We start from the raw sequence: 15,334 nt of genomic DNA on the forward strand, positions 1-15,334 counted from the left end.
AAGTGGGAGAATGAGGGAATCTGGAGGAGGTGTTGGTCTATGCAGGGCAGCTGGGGGGAGGGGGAGGTATATTTATCTTCTGAGCTGGTGGCATTAAAAATAACCAGGGCCCCTGAGTAACCCAAGCTCCCAGGTTTCTATGGCAGGGTGGAGGCCATCAGTGGGGACTAGGAGGGCAGAGCTAAGAGGAAGCAGAGGATGGAACCAGAAAGGTCTCCTCCCACCCCGCCCCCCAGCCTGGGGCTACTGAGGGCAGGGGCTGGGCAGGCTGGTGCCCCTAGGGCTGGCTGGAGAGAGCAGGGAGGGAAGGAGGAGGGGAGCGGGGAGCGGGGAGCCAGGCGGGAACAATGCTGGCACTCAGCCAGGAGCTGGAGTCGGGGACTGAGGAGAGAGGAGGGAAGGGGAAAGGATGAGGGGTGGAGAAGAGAAAAAGAAAAGAGAGCTGAGAGAGGTGGAGAAAGTGTCCCCACGTGGGTGCGCCCACACTACTCCTCTTCTGAGTCCCTAAAGCTACTTGAGGAAAGGAGCCTGTCTTCTGGGTTCCAGCCCCTTGAGGAGCTGAAGCTACAGCGGGAGGAACTTCAGTTAGCCTTTAGGAAGGACTTCCCTGGAGGAATGGGGGCAAGGGAAGGAGTGAGCCAGAGAGGACTGTGGGACGGTGCAATCTCTCCTTCTCTGTTAAGCCCTGGGACTCAGCCGGGTTGTGGCCCACGTTCTTGCCCTGAGACAGGCTGCTGGAAGGATGACCTCACCTTTCTGCCTCTGTTTCCGCAGTTCCTTGGCTGATTTCTGAGTCAGGGACTGTGATGACAGAAGGACAATTACAGGAAAGTTTCACTGAAAGATTAGCCTCTATACCCAGCTGTGAGGAACGGGGCTGGAGCTGAGACCCGGGCAGCCTGATGGCAGAGGCTGAGGATGGCACGAGAGGGCCCTTCTGACACCTTGTCCCACAGAACCTGCTGTGGGGCGTCCCATCCCGGCTCAGCTCTGCAACTGAGGGGGAGAAGCGGGAATGATGTGCTTGGCACATACTAGGAGGTCAGGGAATATTTCCTCAATGGATGAGAGGACGGATGAAAGTCAGGGACTGCATTGGTCCTGCTCAGCACAGGGTCTGGCGAATAGCTGTTGCTCCGTAAATGTTTGTCAAGTGAATAAATGCTGCCCAGCTGGCCAAGGCCAGGCCTGGGCCCTGCCTTTGTAGGCATCCCTGAAAACAGTAATGACACCTGTGCTGCGGTTGAACCAAGAGGAGGATGGTCTGGTCCTTGGGTCTCCTTACACTTAGGTACACCCTGGGTGGGCTGAAATGAATTGGGGGCTGGATCATCAGGCCTCTGAGGAAGCTCCAGTGTCCCGCCCTGAAGCTGGGCCAAGTGAGGGTGGCTCTCCCTCCCCAGGCAGCTCTGGGCTGAGCCCAGGATCCCCTGCCCTTAGGCTCCTGCTGAAACTTTAGCCCATAATCCCCCACCTGAGCCTGAAGGGCTCCCACAGCTGTCCTGGCCTCATAATCTTCAGTCCAGAAGGAGAGGAGAGGCCCAGCAAGGAGCAGAGGTTGCCCCCCTTCCAGGGTGAGAGATGGAAGAGAGCCTATGGGGAAGACTAACACTTCTCCACCCTGGAGCACCCACTTCCCCGGCTGGGGAGAAAGAGGATGTGGAGGGGTCCTGCTGACACCTGTTGGGACCAAGCAGCCCCCTCTTAATGTGACCAATGATTTCCCTGCTGCCTGAGTGATCCCCCAAGCAGGCCACACCACTTTCTGGTCCTCAGTTTCTTCTTGAACAAAGGAGAGGCATGATCCCCAAAGGCCCTTCCTTCTGGGACTCTGTTCTCTGGTTCTACAATTCCCAGCTTCTAAGATTCCACCTTGGGGCAGCCGGAAGGGAGGGCACGTTGCCGAGGACTGTGCAGCTGTCAGGCTGCTCCAGCTTGAGTCACCAGCTTGAATCCCAACCTGACCTGACACACCTGCTCACCTCAAGGAGTGGGGGTGGGAGCTGAGACCTGAGTCCAGTCTCCTCCAGACACCCCCAGATCTCCTCTGATGGCTGCCAGAATTGCCTTCCTCTCTGCTTTTCTGATCTCCCACTCCCCTGCAAGTGGCTGGATCCCCTGGGGGAAGCTGGGAAAGGCTGGCCAAACCTGTGGAGGGCTGGGACAGGAATAAGGTTTCTGGGGCGCTGGCCGGGGACAGAGGTCAGGCAGACATTTGATGAGGAGGCAGAAGAACGGGGGAGACGACCTTTTAAAGTCCCTTCCAGTTGGAGGAGTCGGGCATGCCGCTCCAAGGGATGAGAAAAGGACCCGAATGTCATGGGAAATGAATGATGGTTCAAGAGGAGACCAGGGGCTGGGGTTAAGTGGGGTCAGCCCTGTCTCCCCCTACCCCCTTCGGTGCCAGTGACTGGGCAAGGGGCTGAGCCTGCTGTCCGGGAGCGATTGTCACAGCCCTGTGGGGAGCGGGCGGGGAGTGGGGAAGGAAGGGGCCAATTCAGGCAAACCCCACCAGCCCACCAGCCCAAAGGGAAAGGGGAGCAGAGATGGGAGGAGAGGGACCGGGGTTCCTGGGACACCCACGGAAGAAGGTGAGGGAGGGACCCTGCCCCCTACAAGGCTACTCTGAGGAGAACTTCTCTTTGAGTGGGAATAGGGCTGGGAAGGAAGGTGGGACTGGACTGTGGGAGGGATGGTGAGGAAGGGGCCGGGCCACCCTCGGGTGGGCCTGGAGTGGGGAGCTCTTGGCAGCCCCGGCTGGGAGTGAGGGTGCTGTCAGCCGGCCAGGTTTCTGCCGCTGCCTGGGAAGAGCCCAGCCCAGAGATCCTTATCCAGGGCAGGGACAGAACTGGTTTCTCGACTGGCAGCACCAAGGGGGACAGGTGCAGGAAGAAGCCAAGAGGTCAGGAGGGCAGCGGCAGGCTTGAAGGAGAGGTGGGAGGACCTGACCTGGGGACCCCTGACCCTCACTACAGCAGCAGTCTCAACCACTGGGGGACCTCCATAGGCATCGATTTTGCATCCTATTTGCATATGACGGATTCACTTTCTAGACGGACTGAAGGACCCTCCCAGGTCCCGCAGCTGTCCCTGTGCTGCTATCCTGTCCCTCGTCTTTCTCAGGTATGACTGGCCCAGGCAGGAGAAATCCCTGGTTGGACTCCTCCCCACCTCCCCACCCCAGTCTCTCCCTTTCCACTGACACCTGAAGGGTCCTGAAGTCACTGCGGAGAGAGGCAGAGGAGCCAGCAAGAGGTGGGGGACTCTGGAGGACTCTCCTCAGAGCCTGCTCCCTTTCATCCTCCGCTACAAAGGGCCTGGCGGCCCCAGTCCCATCCATCTTGTGCCTGTGGCGGTCCTTAAGCAGCCCTTTGTTGGGACCTGGGGTCAGAGGGCCTGGGCAGCATGCCCCCTCTCCTCTGAGCCCCACCCCTGGGGCCCTTTCTTTCCCCCTCTTCCCCTCCTCCTGAGTATCTCCGCCTTCTCCAGCCTAGATCTCCTCCTGTCCCTGCCCACGCTGCCTTCTCCCGTCTTCCCCTCCCCTCGTCTCCTCCCTTTCCTCTCTCTCTCTCTCTCTCTCAGGGCTTCCTGCCTCTGGCTCCACCTCTGCCATTCCCTCCCATGTGGATTCCTGTAACGTGGCTCCTCCTGCCACACATGGGCACAGAGCTGCCCTCAGGCTCTGGAGGCCTCAGAGGTACCCTGGGCCCTGGCTTCCCCAGGGCTTTCTCCTCTCTGGTCTCAGCTGTGCCCTGATTCTCTTGGTTTTGACATTTCTAGACCTTTCTCTCAGCTCCACGCTCCTGTTTCTTGGTGTGTGTGTGTGTGTGTGTACTTCAGTTTCCCTAAGATGTCGGTGTAGACTGTCCCAGTGCCTGTAAGTGCCCCTGCCATGTGTGCCAGCCCTGACCTCAGGAGAGAATCACACATACCCCCTCCCTTGTCTTTGCCCTCCCTTCCTCTCTGGCTCCTCTTGCTCTGGCCCTTGTTGGGGCTCAGTGACCCAGGCCCCTCTGTTGCCCCAGAGGTTTCACCCTCTCCCTCTTCTCTGAGAAGCTCGGACTCTAGAAAAGACTCTGCCCACAGATATCTCACAGAATTTTCAGGATGCATGCAGGGGGTGGGGGGTCCTATGCATTTTCCCTCAAATGCACCGCTGAGTAATGAGGCAGGTAACAGAAGAGGAGCCCAAGAGGCCTTGGGTTGGGAGGGGAAGCTGGAGAGATTTTCTCACAGGCTGGGCTGGGCTGGGCCAAATGGGTGAGGTGGCCGCTCCCTGGTCCAATCTCCTGGGTCCAGGACTGTAACTTCCTCGTCATCTCAGGCTGGCAGGCAGGCAAGTACTGGAGAAGCAGAGCCAGGAGGAAGGGCCCGCCCAAGGGGAGCCTCCGTCTCAGGGTGGACACACAGCTACTGCTTTCAGAGGACCCCCAGTCTGATGGGGGAGTCCCAGTCCCTGCCCTCCGAGATCTCCTGGGAAAAATAAATGTCTCTTCTGTCTGCCATTCTCAACAACTTTATTCAGAAAGAGACAAGCTAGGCAGAGAAACAAGAGCAGATGCCCCAAATAGACAGACAGACCTCCAGCCGCAAGGGCCTGGGAAAGGCTTGAAAAAAGACCTCTCCAGGGTGGGAGTGGGGAGTCAAGTTGAGGCGGGAAGGGTAGGCTGGGGAGCCAGCAGCCTGGATTCAGGCCAGACAGAGCTGGAGTCAAGGATGGGGTGAGAGGGGAGGAGGTGATGCCGAAGATAAAGAAAGGGCTCAGGCTGACAAGTTAAGACTCTTCTGGGTTAAACCAAACACAAAACTGGCATCCAGAAGGCTCAGCCTGATTCATTCTTCCATTTCTGAAAACAGCACCATCAGCGACCAAAGCCAGACAGCCATTCTTTTTTTTTTTTTTCATAAATTTATTTGTATTTATTTATTTCTTATTTTTGGCTGTGTTGGGTCTTCGTTGCTGCGCGCGGGCTTTCTCTAGTTGCAGCGAGTGGGGGCTGCTCTTGGTTGCGGTGCGCGGGCTTCTCATTGCGGTGGCTTCTCTTGTTGCGGAGCACGGGCTCTAGAGCGTGCAGGCTTCAGTAGATGTGGCGCGTGGGCTCAGTAGTTGTGGCTCGTGGGCTTTAGAGGGCAGGCTCAGTAGATGTGGCTCACGGGCTTAGTTGCTCCACGGCATGTGGGATCTTCCCAGACCAGGGCTCGAACCCGTGTCCCCTGCATTGGCAGGCGGATTCTTAATCACTGCGCCACCAGGGAAGCCCCCAGACAGCCATTCTTGACACCTCCCTTTTTCTTCCTCCGTTCTAATGCATCACAGTCTGCACCCTCCCCCAAATTTTTCTCCACCTTCTGCCCAAGCATCTCACCAGTCTTCTGATGGCTTTCCTTCACGCCCCCTTTTCTCTGTTCCATCTCCACCTGGCTGCCAGAAGAAAATCCTTAGAACACAAATGAAATGCCACCCCTTTTTAAAAATCCTTCAATGGCTTCTCATTGCTCTTAGAGTAAAATAAGAAATAGTGGCAATTCCCTGGTGATCTAGTGGTTAGGAGTCTGCGCTCTCACGGCTGAGGGCCCGGGTTCGATCCCTGGTCAGGAACTGAGATCCCACAAGCCGCGCAAGGCACAGCCAGAAAAAAAGAAAGAAAGGAAAAGAAAAGAAATACTTACTGTGGCCCTCAGGTCCTTCAGGTTCCGCACGATCCAGCCACTGATGGCCCCCAGCTGCCAGGCACTCCAGTTATGGGACCTTGAACAGCCCCAAACTGTCCTTAGGGACTTTACCCTGTGGTTCTCTCTGCCTAGAGCACCTTCCCCTCTGCTCTACCCCACTGAGTCCTCCAGGGCCCCCCTAAGTGCTTTGTCCTCCAAAACACCTGCTCTTCTGATGCTCTGCCCACCCCCAATCTAAATGAGGTCTTCTCTATGGCACTCTCTCCCTCTACTCCGCTTCTCCTTCATAGCCCCTACCACAACAGGTAATTGCATATTTTTTTATTTTTTATTTTTTTTGGCTGCATTGGATCTTAGTTGTGGCACGTGGGGTCTTCGCTGTTGCGTGCGGGGTCTTCGTTGTGGTGCATGGGCTTCTCTCTAGTTGTGGCACCCAGGCTCCTGAGCTCGTGGGCTCTGTAGTTTGCGGCACACAGGCTCTCTAGTTGAGGCGCGCGAGCTCAGTAGTTGTGGTTCATGGGCTTAGTTGCCCTGCGACATGTGGGATCTTAGTTTCCTGACCAGGGATCCAACATGCGTCCCCTGCATTGTAAGGTGAATGCTTTACCACTGGACGACCAAGGAAGTCCCTTGCATATTTATTGATGCATTTACTTTTTAACCATCTTTCCCTACTAAAGGTCTGTTCCCCTCCCCCCCACAGGCCCCATGAGGGCAGAGATCTTGTCCATTTTATTCATTTCTGTGTTTCCAGTACCTAGCAGGGTGCCCAGCTCCTAGGAGGCTCTCAGGAAACAGTAGTTGGATGAATAAACAAAAGGGCCCCTCACCTCCCCCACCCCACACTCAGAGAGGGGACTTGCTTACCCAAGGACTCTGCACACTGTCTGCCCGCTCCCTGGCCCTGACCCTCTGCCCTCAGCTGCCGAATGTGGCCTCTCTTGGGGCAGGAGCAGGAGGCTCTGGCCCCAGGGCATCCCGGTCTTGCAGGGAGAAGAGGCTCCCCAGCCGACACAGAGACTCTGAAGCGTGACCACTGACTGTCTGTGCTGATGGAGGGAGAGGCCGCTTCAGGCCGTGTGAGGAGCTAAGCTTTGGAGAAGCAGCTGAATGCCAGCGGGTGAGAAGGCGGCATACCATGCAGGGGAGGTTGGAGCTGAGGCCTGCCTGGAGGAACACACACCCGAAAGGGCAGGGACCATGTCTTGAAGGGCCTCTAATACCTGTTTGGACTTTATTTTGGACAAAAAGATGGGGTGCAGCTAAGGGGATTTTGTGTCTTGTTTATTGTTTTTTAAACAGGGCTCTGACATAATAAAATGTATGTTTTGAAGGATCCTCTGGCAGCACTGTGGAGGATAGATCAGAGACACTAAGAGCTTACTATTTTTTTTTTAAATTTTATTTTATTTTAATTTATTTTTGGCTGCGTTGGGTCTTTGTTGCTGCGCCCGGGATTTCTCTAGTTGTGACGAGCGGGGCTTTCTCTAGTTGCAGCAGGCGGGGGCTACTCTTTGTTGTAGTGCGCGGGCTTCTCATTGTGGTGGCTTCTCTTGTTGTGGAGCACAGCCTCTAGAGCGCAGGCTCAGTAGTTGTGGCGCACGGGCTTAGTTGCTCCGAGGCACGTGGGATCCTCCCGGCCCAGGGATGGAACCCGAGTCCCCTGCATTGGCAGGCGGACTCCCAACCACTGCGCCACCAAGGAAGCCCTAAGAGCTTACTATTGCTAAGTGCTATGTACGTAATGAGATTTACTTTATTTAACTATTACAACATCCTTGTGAGGTAGATGTTATATATAATTGCTATTTTCTAGATTAGAAGCCTGAGACTCATAGCAGCCCTCTTCATTGGAAAAGTGCTCCTTCCCATCCCATGGGATTCTGATGGGATTGTTAATCACCAAGCCAGACCTGTTCCTTGGCCATGGGTGTGGCATGAGGTCCAGGCCTGGACAATCAGTGGGCCCCTTGCTCTGCCAACAGCACCTAGACCAAGGGTCCAAGGGATGGTCATGTGATATAAGCAGAACCAGACTGAGTCCTTCTGGGATGTTGAAGATATAGACCCCGGGAGAGAGTCCCACTTCTTTTTGGATCTCAAGAGGTAACCATGTAAGCTTGGGGCATATGAAGCCAATTTCCTATGATTTAGAGAACATTTCTTTGTGATAGGATTGAAGGTGACCAACGTACAAAGAAACAGAGGTGAGCAGGATGGATGCAAAGGGAGAGGCTGATGTACTTGTTTGGGTCCCTGGATTTAGCCACACCTGAAGCTAGACCCAGCTGAAACTTCCCAGTACATAAGCTATTAAATTACATTATTTTGTGTTTAGTTCAAAACTATACATGTACTCCCCCACCATGTTCAGAGCGGCACTATTTACAATAGCCAAGACATGGAAAAAAAATCCAAGTGCCCATCAACGGATGATTGGCCTAAGAAGATGTGGCATGCATATATATATATATATATATATATACACACACACTATGGAATATTACTCAGCCATAAAAAAGAATAAAATATTGTCATTTGCAGCAACATGGATGGACATAGAGATTATTATACTAAGTGAAGTAAGTCAGACAGAGAAAGACAAATATTATATATCACTTATATGTGGAATCTAAAAAAATAATACAGGGAATTCCCTGATGGTCCAGTGGTTAGGACTCCACACTTCCACTGCAGGGGGCCAGGGTTCACTCCCTGGTCAGGGAACTAAGATCCCGCAAACCGGGCAGTGTGGCCAAAAAAAAAAAATAATAATAATACAAATGAACTTGTTTACAAAACAGAAACAGACTCACAGACATAGAAAACAAATTTATGGTTACCAAAGGGGAAAGGGGATGGGGGAGGGATAAATTAGGAGTATGGGAACAACAGATACACACTAACGTATATAAAATAGGTGAACAACAAGTATTTACTGTATAGCACAGGGAACTATATTCAGTATCTTGTAATAGCCTAAAATGGAAAAGAATTGAAAAAATATATATATATATCCGAATCACTTTGCTGTACACCTGAAACTAACACAATATTGTAAACCAGCTATACTTCAATTAAAAACAAAAAGAAAAACAAAAAATCCAGACAACTGAAGCTCAGAGACACTAAGCAACTTGTCTGAGGTCACACAACTAGCAAGTGGCAGAACCAGGATTTGAACCTCTCTTATTCTAACCCTTGTGCTCATTTCGCCCTGTCACAGCATGATAATGTAAAGAGCAAACAGGCAAACCAGTTAGGAGGTGAGCAATGAGAAAGCATGGTCTAGGGCAGTGGCCTGGGGAAGCAGGGCAGGCATTTGAGAGAGATCATGATGGAATTTGGGAAGACACGGGACAGACCTGAGTGTGGAGGCTCAGGGAGGTGAGTGGGAGGAGGACCCAAGGGGCCTGGAAGACCCAGGAGACAGGGCAGATGGGGCAGAGTGAGGGATCTCAAGGCAGAGATGGGTTTGTCTCAGACACAGAGGATGTCTGGGCAAGAGCAAAGCCAGCCTGTGGGTGGTGACGAGCTCATCTGGAACCAGGTGGGAAGCCAAGGCCAGGCCCGGGGTCGTCCACAGATTGGGATTGGAGGAGAGAGAAGGAACAACTGGAGGAGGAGGAAGCTGTGTCACCATCATGGGAGAAGGTGGGAATCAGTTCCCCAGCGCCTGCTCAGAGTCAGGGGTGCCCTGGTGGCCTTGGAAGCCAGAGCAGGAGACAAAGGAGGCTGGAGGAGCGGAAGTGAAGGTCATGCTCATGGATTCAGCAGCAAATGAGGGGGTGGTGATGAGAAAGGTGAAGGGAAGGTGGTTCCCTCCCAGGTGTGTGAGTTGCACCGGTGCTGCTGAAACATCGACTCTCTCACACTGCAATTCAGAGGCGAAGTTGAACTCAGGTGACTTACCCAACCCCTTCCCAGTGAGCCAGAGACAGGTTTTATTTTCTAAAACATTTTAATAAAATTAACCAATAAATATTCTACACTGTATGGGCTACAGAGACAAAGAGTGGAAGACAGAGGGCCGGTCTTCCCAGTCGGGCCCTCGGGTCCCCTTGCAGAAAAAGAGAGAGCCGGTGCTCTGGGCTGGCTTGGGGCTGGGACTGCTCACTTGGGATGGGGGGAGTGATTCCGGAATGGGTGATCTGGGGTCCTGCCATCCATCCCACTCTGTTGGTGTATGGGAGGAGAGGAGGGGCCAAAAAAAGCAGAGCCCCTGCAGGAGGCATCCTAGCACCCCCAGAAGTGACTGGGGTGAGGGGAGAGCTAGCCTAGAAGGAAGGAATGGGGGAGGGGCAGCCCATGGGGCAGTGAAGCAGGGAGCATGGGCTGGTGGCGGGCTCTGGCGGCTCTTGGGCCACAGCCACTCACTCTCGGACATAGACCCTGGTGCACACGATGTCGTCCGCCGTCATGGTCTGAAAGGGGAGAAGTCATTGTTAGCCCGGGAGACCCCTGGGTCCTGTGCTTGGGAGCAGGAGGGTTGAGTGGAGGTACTCTGCTTGACCTCCAGGTCCAAACCTACTTCTTGGCTCAGGACTGACAGGTAAGAGCTGGTCACAAAATGCCTGGGCATCATGGGATGGAGGACAATACAGCCCCAGGGGTCCATCCTAAGTCTTTCTCCCCAAGCCAGGAAGATCCCCGCGGAGAACTGTTGGGACCTCTCAGCGCATGTCCTTTGCTCCACACGGAAGGGACACACTTTTACGTTTGCACAAGGACACTGTATGGGACAGGGACAGCCTAGTCCTGCCCCAGCAGCCTCATAGGAGACGGGGAGACCAGCCACAGTTGTTCTTAAATCTCCTGCACCCTGGAATGTCCTGGAAAATCTCTGAAGGTAGCACTGGGCTTGCTCTGAGCTGAGAGGACGCAGGCCTTACCAGGATCAGCTCTCCATCATTGGTTAGTTCTCTGGTCCACGAGGTCTTGGGACCCTCTCCCTTCAAAAGCCTCTGCTCGCAGACCATTTTGTTCTCACTCTCCCATTTTACCAGGCTCTGCATGAGAGGGTGGTCAAGTGAGGTGGGCCCACAGCAGGGACAATGCTGTGAGAGGTATAGGGGATGCACCCCGTTTCTACCCACCACCACTATCTAGGTACTTTCTCCATTGGAACTGGAGGAAAGACTCTAGGAAAAGACTGGAAAATGTCATGTTGAGAGGCAGGGCAATAGATGCCATGACCCTGAGGGACCCCGTCCCGGCACGCACCTTACAGGGTCTCCCGTCCACAGTCTGCTCCTCAAACTCTTCTCCGATATTGAAGTTGATCTCCGTGGTACGCACGGTGGTAGAGGTTTTGATGTAGAAAGTGTCTCCCTCCTGTTTGATCTCCACTGCTGGCTTGGATGCTGCAGCCACGGCGATCTTCCTCAGCATCACGTTTACCCCTGGAGGGAGAGGAGGGGCTCGACTTTTATGGGCACTCCAGGCACCTGTCTCACACTCTCCCCAGGAACAGCAGGAGCAGGCTAAACTTTGAGCAGCTGGGAAGAGGGGCTGGGTGCCTGGGTGTCCAAGAAAGTACCTTGGAGGGAGGGCAGGTGGTACAGCCCTGATGGCTGGTGGGTTCAGGGAGGAGCGACAGAGAGGCAGTGCCCTGCCCTTGGGAGTTCTGCTTCTAGCTACGGCCCCACCTGGATGAGTCAGCAGCCCTGGATCGGGATCCCCAAGTCTCAGCTCTTCACTCGATTCTTGGGGGCAGCTTCCCCCTATTCCTCTCATCCTGCTACAGCTCACCTTGGCTCAATTCACCTTACTTTTGGTCCTTTGTCCACCCTGCTGGAGACCATCTGCTGGGGTGGGCTCATCAGAGTCACTGCGTCTGCACCCCCGCCCAAGTGCAGGGCAGGCCTTCCCCAGCCAGGCCTCACTACTCACGTCCTGGAGCAGGGGCCACTTCCCTCTCTGCCCACTCACCTCCCCTGTCTTGTGGCCTTTATTTGCTGAGTCTCTGTCCCTCCCCAGGATGAGAAGGAGCAGGGATTCTCAGCAGGGGAAGAGGTGGGACAGCTGTTTCCCCCTACAGAATGGTCAGCAGCCTGGGGACACCACAGGCTGTGAAATAAGATCCATTAGGCTATGATTTCCACCTGGCTCACCCTCCCTTGCAGGCTGGGTGACCCTGGGCAAATGGCTTAACCTCTCTGAGCCTTAGATGCCACAACTGTAAAATGGAGACAGTAACTTCTTCAAGAGCCTATCACATGGGATGATGTGTGTTTAGGCCCTAGCACACACAGTGCCAGGCACATCTTTATGTTTTCAGGAAACAATAGCTACTCTTATTGTTGTTGTTATTTTCACTGATAAAAGGAAGGCAAAGAAAAAGCCAGAGTTGGGCTCAGACAAAGTTCCCTGCATCGGACTCCTGCCCACCTGCCCTCCTGGAACAGAAAGGGACACTCCCCTCCCCTCCCCTGATGTGGGCCCGACTCCAGGAACAACCACCCCACTTCAGGGGTCAGGTCTTCTCATTCAGCCTCTGTGGATTCAGAGTCCCTGTGCTGTCCCCCTAGCTTTTCCCAGATTGGACCCCTTCTCTCTATTCCCTAGTTATTTAAAAGGGGTAGAGGAGCTGGAGAGAGCAGCCCTCTGACAGGAAGTCAAGCAAGCAGGGAGGCACCTCTAGTCAGGGCCCAGGTCCAAGCTCTACACCGCTTCACCTGGCCTGGCCTCCTGACCTGAACTGGAGCAGAACGCTTCAGGGAAGCAATGGGTGGGATGAGGGGCCAAGCTGGGCTGGGCCAGGCAAGTGGGATTCCCTATCTCCCAATGTGGTCCAGATCCCCGGCCCTCCTCCAGACCTGGGTCCCTAGAGAAACAAATCCCCTTTCCCCTCGGCACCAGAGCAGACCCACTCTATTCCAGACAGAAGGGAGTGGGAGGAAGCCCTGTCCCTCAGGAGCCCCAGGAGCCCACTTCTTGGCTGCCGATCTCTTGGGTCCAGGGAGAAATGACTGAGGTTCCCAGGACCAATTGACTTGGTAAAAGAGACATATCCCACTCCACCTACTTGGACAAAAAGACTACTTCACTCTCTGGTGCTACCCGGGAAGTCCATCCTGTTATCCATCTTTCCTGTTACAGGAACAGGAGCTGCTAGCTATGTGTCATGACCATCACACTGGATGGGACGGGTATCCCTGAAACACCTGAGCATCCCTCCCCAGGAGAGAGACTCTTGCATAGGACAAAGAGGGGTGAGAAGGGACTGAGTTTCCTGTGGAAGCAAGGCTAGGTCCAGAGGAGACACCCCTCCAGCCAGCTTCTGGTACCTGTGGTGCTGGGGTCAGGCTCAGCCAACCTTGGCTGATTCAGGACTGTGTTTGTCTAACGGGTCTGTTTTCAATCTGCCCCCAAGCAAGCCCTGAGGAGGGCACGTGGCTCTGAGAGACCCCGCAGGGAGGACAAACAGACTGAAGACAGACAGACAACAAGGTTGGGTTTGGGATCTTATCCTCCAGCTGGGGCCTGGGGGTGTGCCAGGCCACTGCCTCCTCCACTGGGGAGAGGGGCCAGAATCCAGAGAAGTTGGGGGAGGGAATGGCATCTAGGCTTTCTGAAGGGAAAATTTTTATCCTTTGGCAGGATCTTGGTGGCACGCGGGATCTTGGTTGCAGCATGAGGCATGCATGCGGGATCTAGTTCTCCGACCAGAGATCAAACCCAGGCCCCCTGCACTGGGAGTGCGGAGTCCCCATTGGACCACCAGGGAAGTCCCTGGATCTTTAATTTCAACAAGGGTAGGGCAAGAAAGGCTGACATGATTACAAGAAATACTGTGGTCAGACTGCAAGAAGAACTAACGGTAAGGAAGGATGGAAATCCCTGCTTTCCTCACTGCGTTCCAGACCCTTCCTAGTTCCTGACTCATTTCTACAGCACCCTGCCCCACACAGGGTGCCCTCTGCTCATTCCAGCTGGGGTCTCTCTGTTCCGTTCAGAAGTTGATGGCTCCCGGGTTTCCAGGTGGCTTCCCAGTGGCTGGGTCCTTGACTAACCTCCATCTCTTTGCAGAGCCCTCTCCCCAGCCGGCCCAGGCTTTCCCCCGCCTCCCCAGATACCAGAGGGCACACAGAAGTTGGGAAGGGCAGTCTGGGTAGATTCAACTTCCTCCACCTTTAACCAACAGACCTAGCTGGGCTGCAGCCTGTCTCCAGGGAGGCAGGGAGAAGAGAATTCGGATTTTCTGAAAGGGAGGGGATGGCTGGGGTTTCACACGAAGCCATTTGTTGAAATCTAAGAAAGTGATAATTACCCAGAGCGAGCTTAGGATTCTGGAGTTGCTCGCTGTAGGAAAATATTTGTCTCACAGATGGAGGGTGGGGGGAGCAGAGCGGAGAAGTTCTGAAAGGGGAAGAAAGGGGGATCTGGGGGCCCTGCGGTGACGGATCACCTGGTGGGTGGAGCCCCGCGCAGAGAGATATGGAATCTGCCCGGGGATTGGGTTACCTGCGGGGGGCAAGGGGAAGGAGGCAAGAATGCCTGGGGTGGGGGTGGGAGGCTCGGCTGGGTAGGGACCCAGGCTCCCAGCCTGGATGCAGGGTTTGCAGATTCCGAACTGCGGAGAACCCCACTGCCTCACCCCAGGGAATACCGACCTCATGCTTCTGGTTTCTACTTGATTCAGAGGCTGAGTCGCCGCAGGAGTTGGCGTCTGTGGGCGCCCCGCCAGAGGAAGAAGGATTTAGGTGTTCGGACCCAGCGCCCCGGGACCCAGGCGTCTGACCCCTATTCTTGGGAATGCAGGCGCCCAGCTTCCCACGCCCTGATTCCAACTTCCCTTTATTTCTCGTACCCACCTCCGAGGCCTCGGAGCCCCCTCTCATCTCCCGGGCGCTCAAAAATCTCCTTACCCAGAACTTTGAGCAAATCCTCGAAGTTCTCCGATCGGATGATCTTCCAGTTGCCAGAGAAGTTGGGCATGGTGGCGGTGCTAGTGGCGGTCCCCTTAGATCCTTCGGCTGGAGCACTGGACGCTGAGTCCTTTAGTCGAAAGAGATGTCTCCGCCGCCTTCGCCGGATGGTGAGACTCAGGAACCAGGACTCGTCCGAGGACAACCCTAAAGCCGGCCTGGGCTCTCGCGCGGGCAGCTTTTATACCCTTCGTGGACCCGCCCTTGCCCAAGAATGAGGTGGCCCCGCCTCCCGCTCCCCCCCCTCCACCCCACCTGGGGGGCCTTGAGCCCCGGCCCTGCATTACCACCCCAACCCCACTCCCACCCCGTCCTCTGGATCTAGCCCAGTGGGCGGGTCCAGAATTCGCTAAGAGGGCCCGAAATTGCTGGCTCCCGCGCCAGTGGGTGGATGAGGAGGCGGACGGAGGACTAGCCCTCGGACTGGGCTCTCAACCAAGAGGAGAGGGCGCTAGGCCCGGGGCACAGATGCTGGGCTCTCATGTCCTGCAGTCCGAGGCACAGGGTCGCACCTCGCCTGTTCCCCATCCCTGCCCAACCTGACACGGTGCGCTCGACTCCTTGGCGCCGGACACCCGGCGACACCACCGGCGGGTGAACCCCTGCTTGCAAGCCAGAGCTGGGGAAGAGAGTGGGCGGCCGAGCTCCGGCTCCACTGAAGCTTGAGCTGGGTCCAGTGTGACCGCTCCGAACTCAAGAGTTCGGCTGGGGACCCCTGGGGTTCAGGGGCC

At 55.2% G+C, this 15,334-nt stretch overlaps 1 protein-coding gene across 1 annotated transcript; it reads right to left on the reverse strand.

Annotated features, from left to right (window-relative positions):
• Positions 1–9,653: 9,653 nt before the first annotated feature.
• On the reverse strand, positions 9,654–14,771 carry CRABP2 (cellular retinoic acid binding protein 2). The gene is made up of 4 exons (XM_059902327.1): positions 14,544–14,771; positions 10,897–11,075; positions 10,566–10,682; positions 9,654–10,097 (listed from the first exon to the last, which is right to left on the reverse strand). Exons 1-4 carry the CDS (start codon positions 14,611–14,613, stop codon positions 10,047–10,049), a joined length of 417 nt encoding a protein of 138 aa, XP_059758310.1. The 5' UTR covers positions 14,614–14,771; the 3' UTR covers positions 9,654–10,046.
• Positions 14,772–15,334: the final 563 nt, after the last annotated feature.

This window comes from Balaenoptera ricei, chromosome 1 (genome assembly GCF_028023285.1).
Source record: "Balaenoptera ricei isolate mBalRic1 chromosome 1, mBalRic1.hap2, whole genome shotgun sequence".
In the NCBI taxonomy this organism is placed as follows: domain Eukaryota; kingdom Metazoa; phylum Chordata; class Mammalia; order Artiodactyla; family Balaenopteridae; genus Balaenoptera; species Balaenoptera ricei.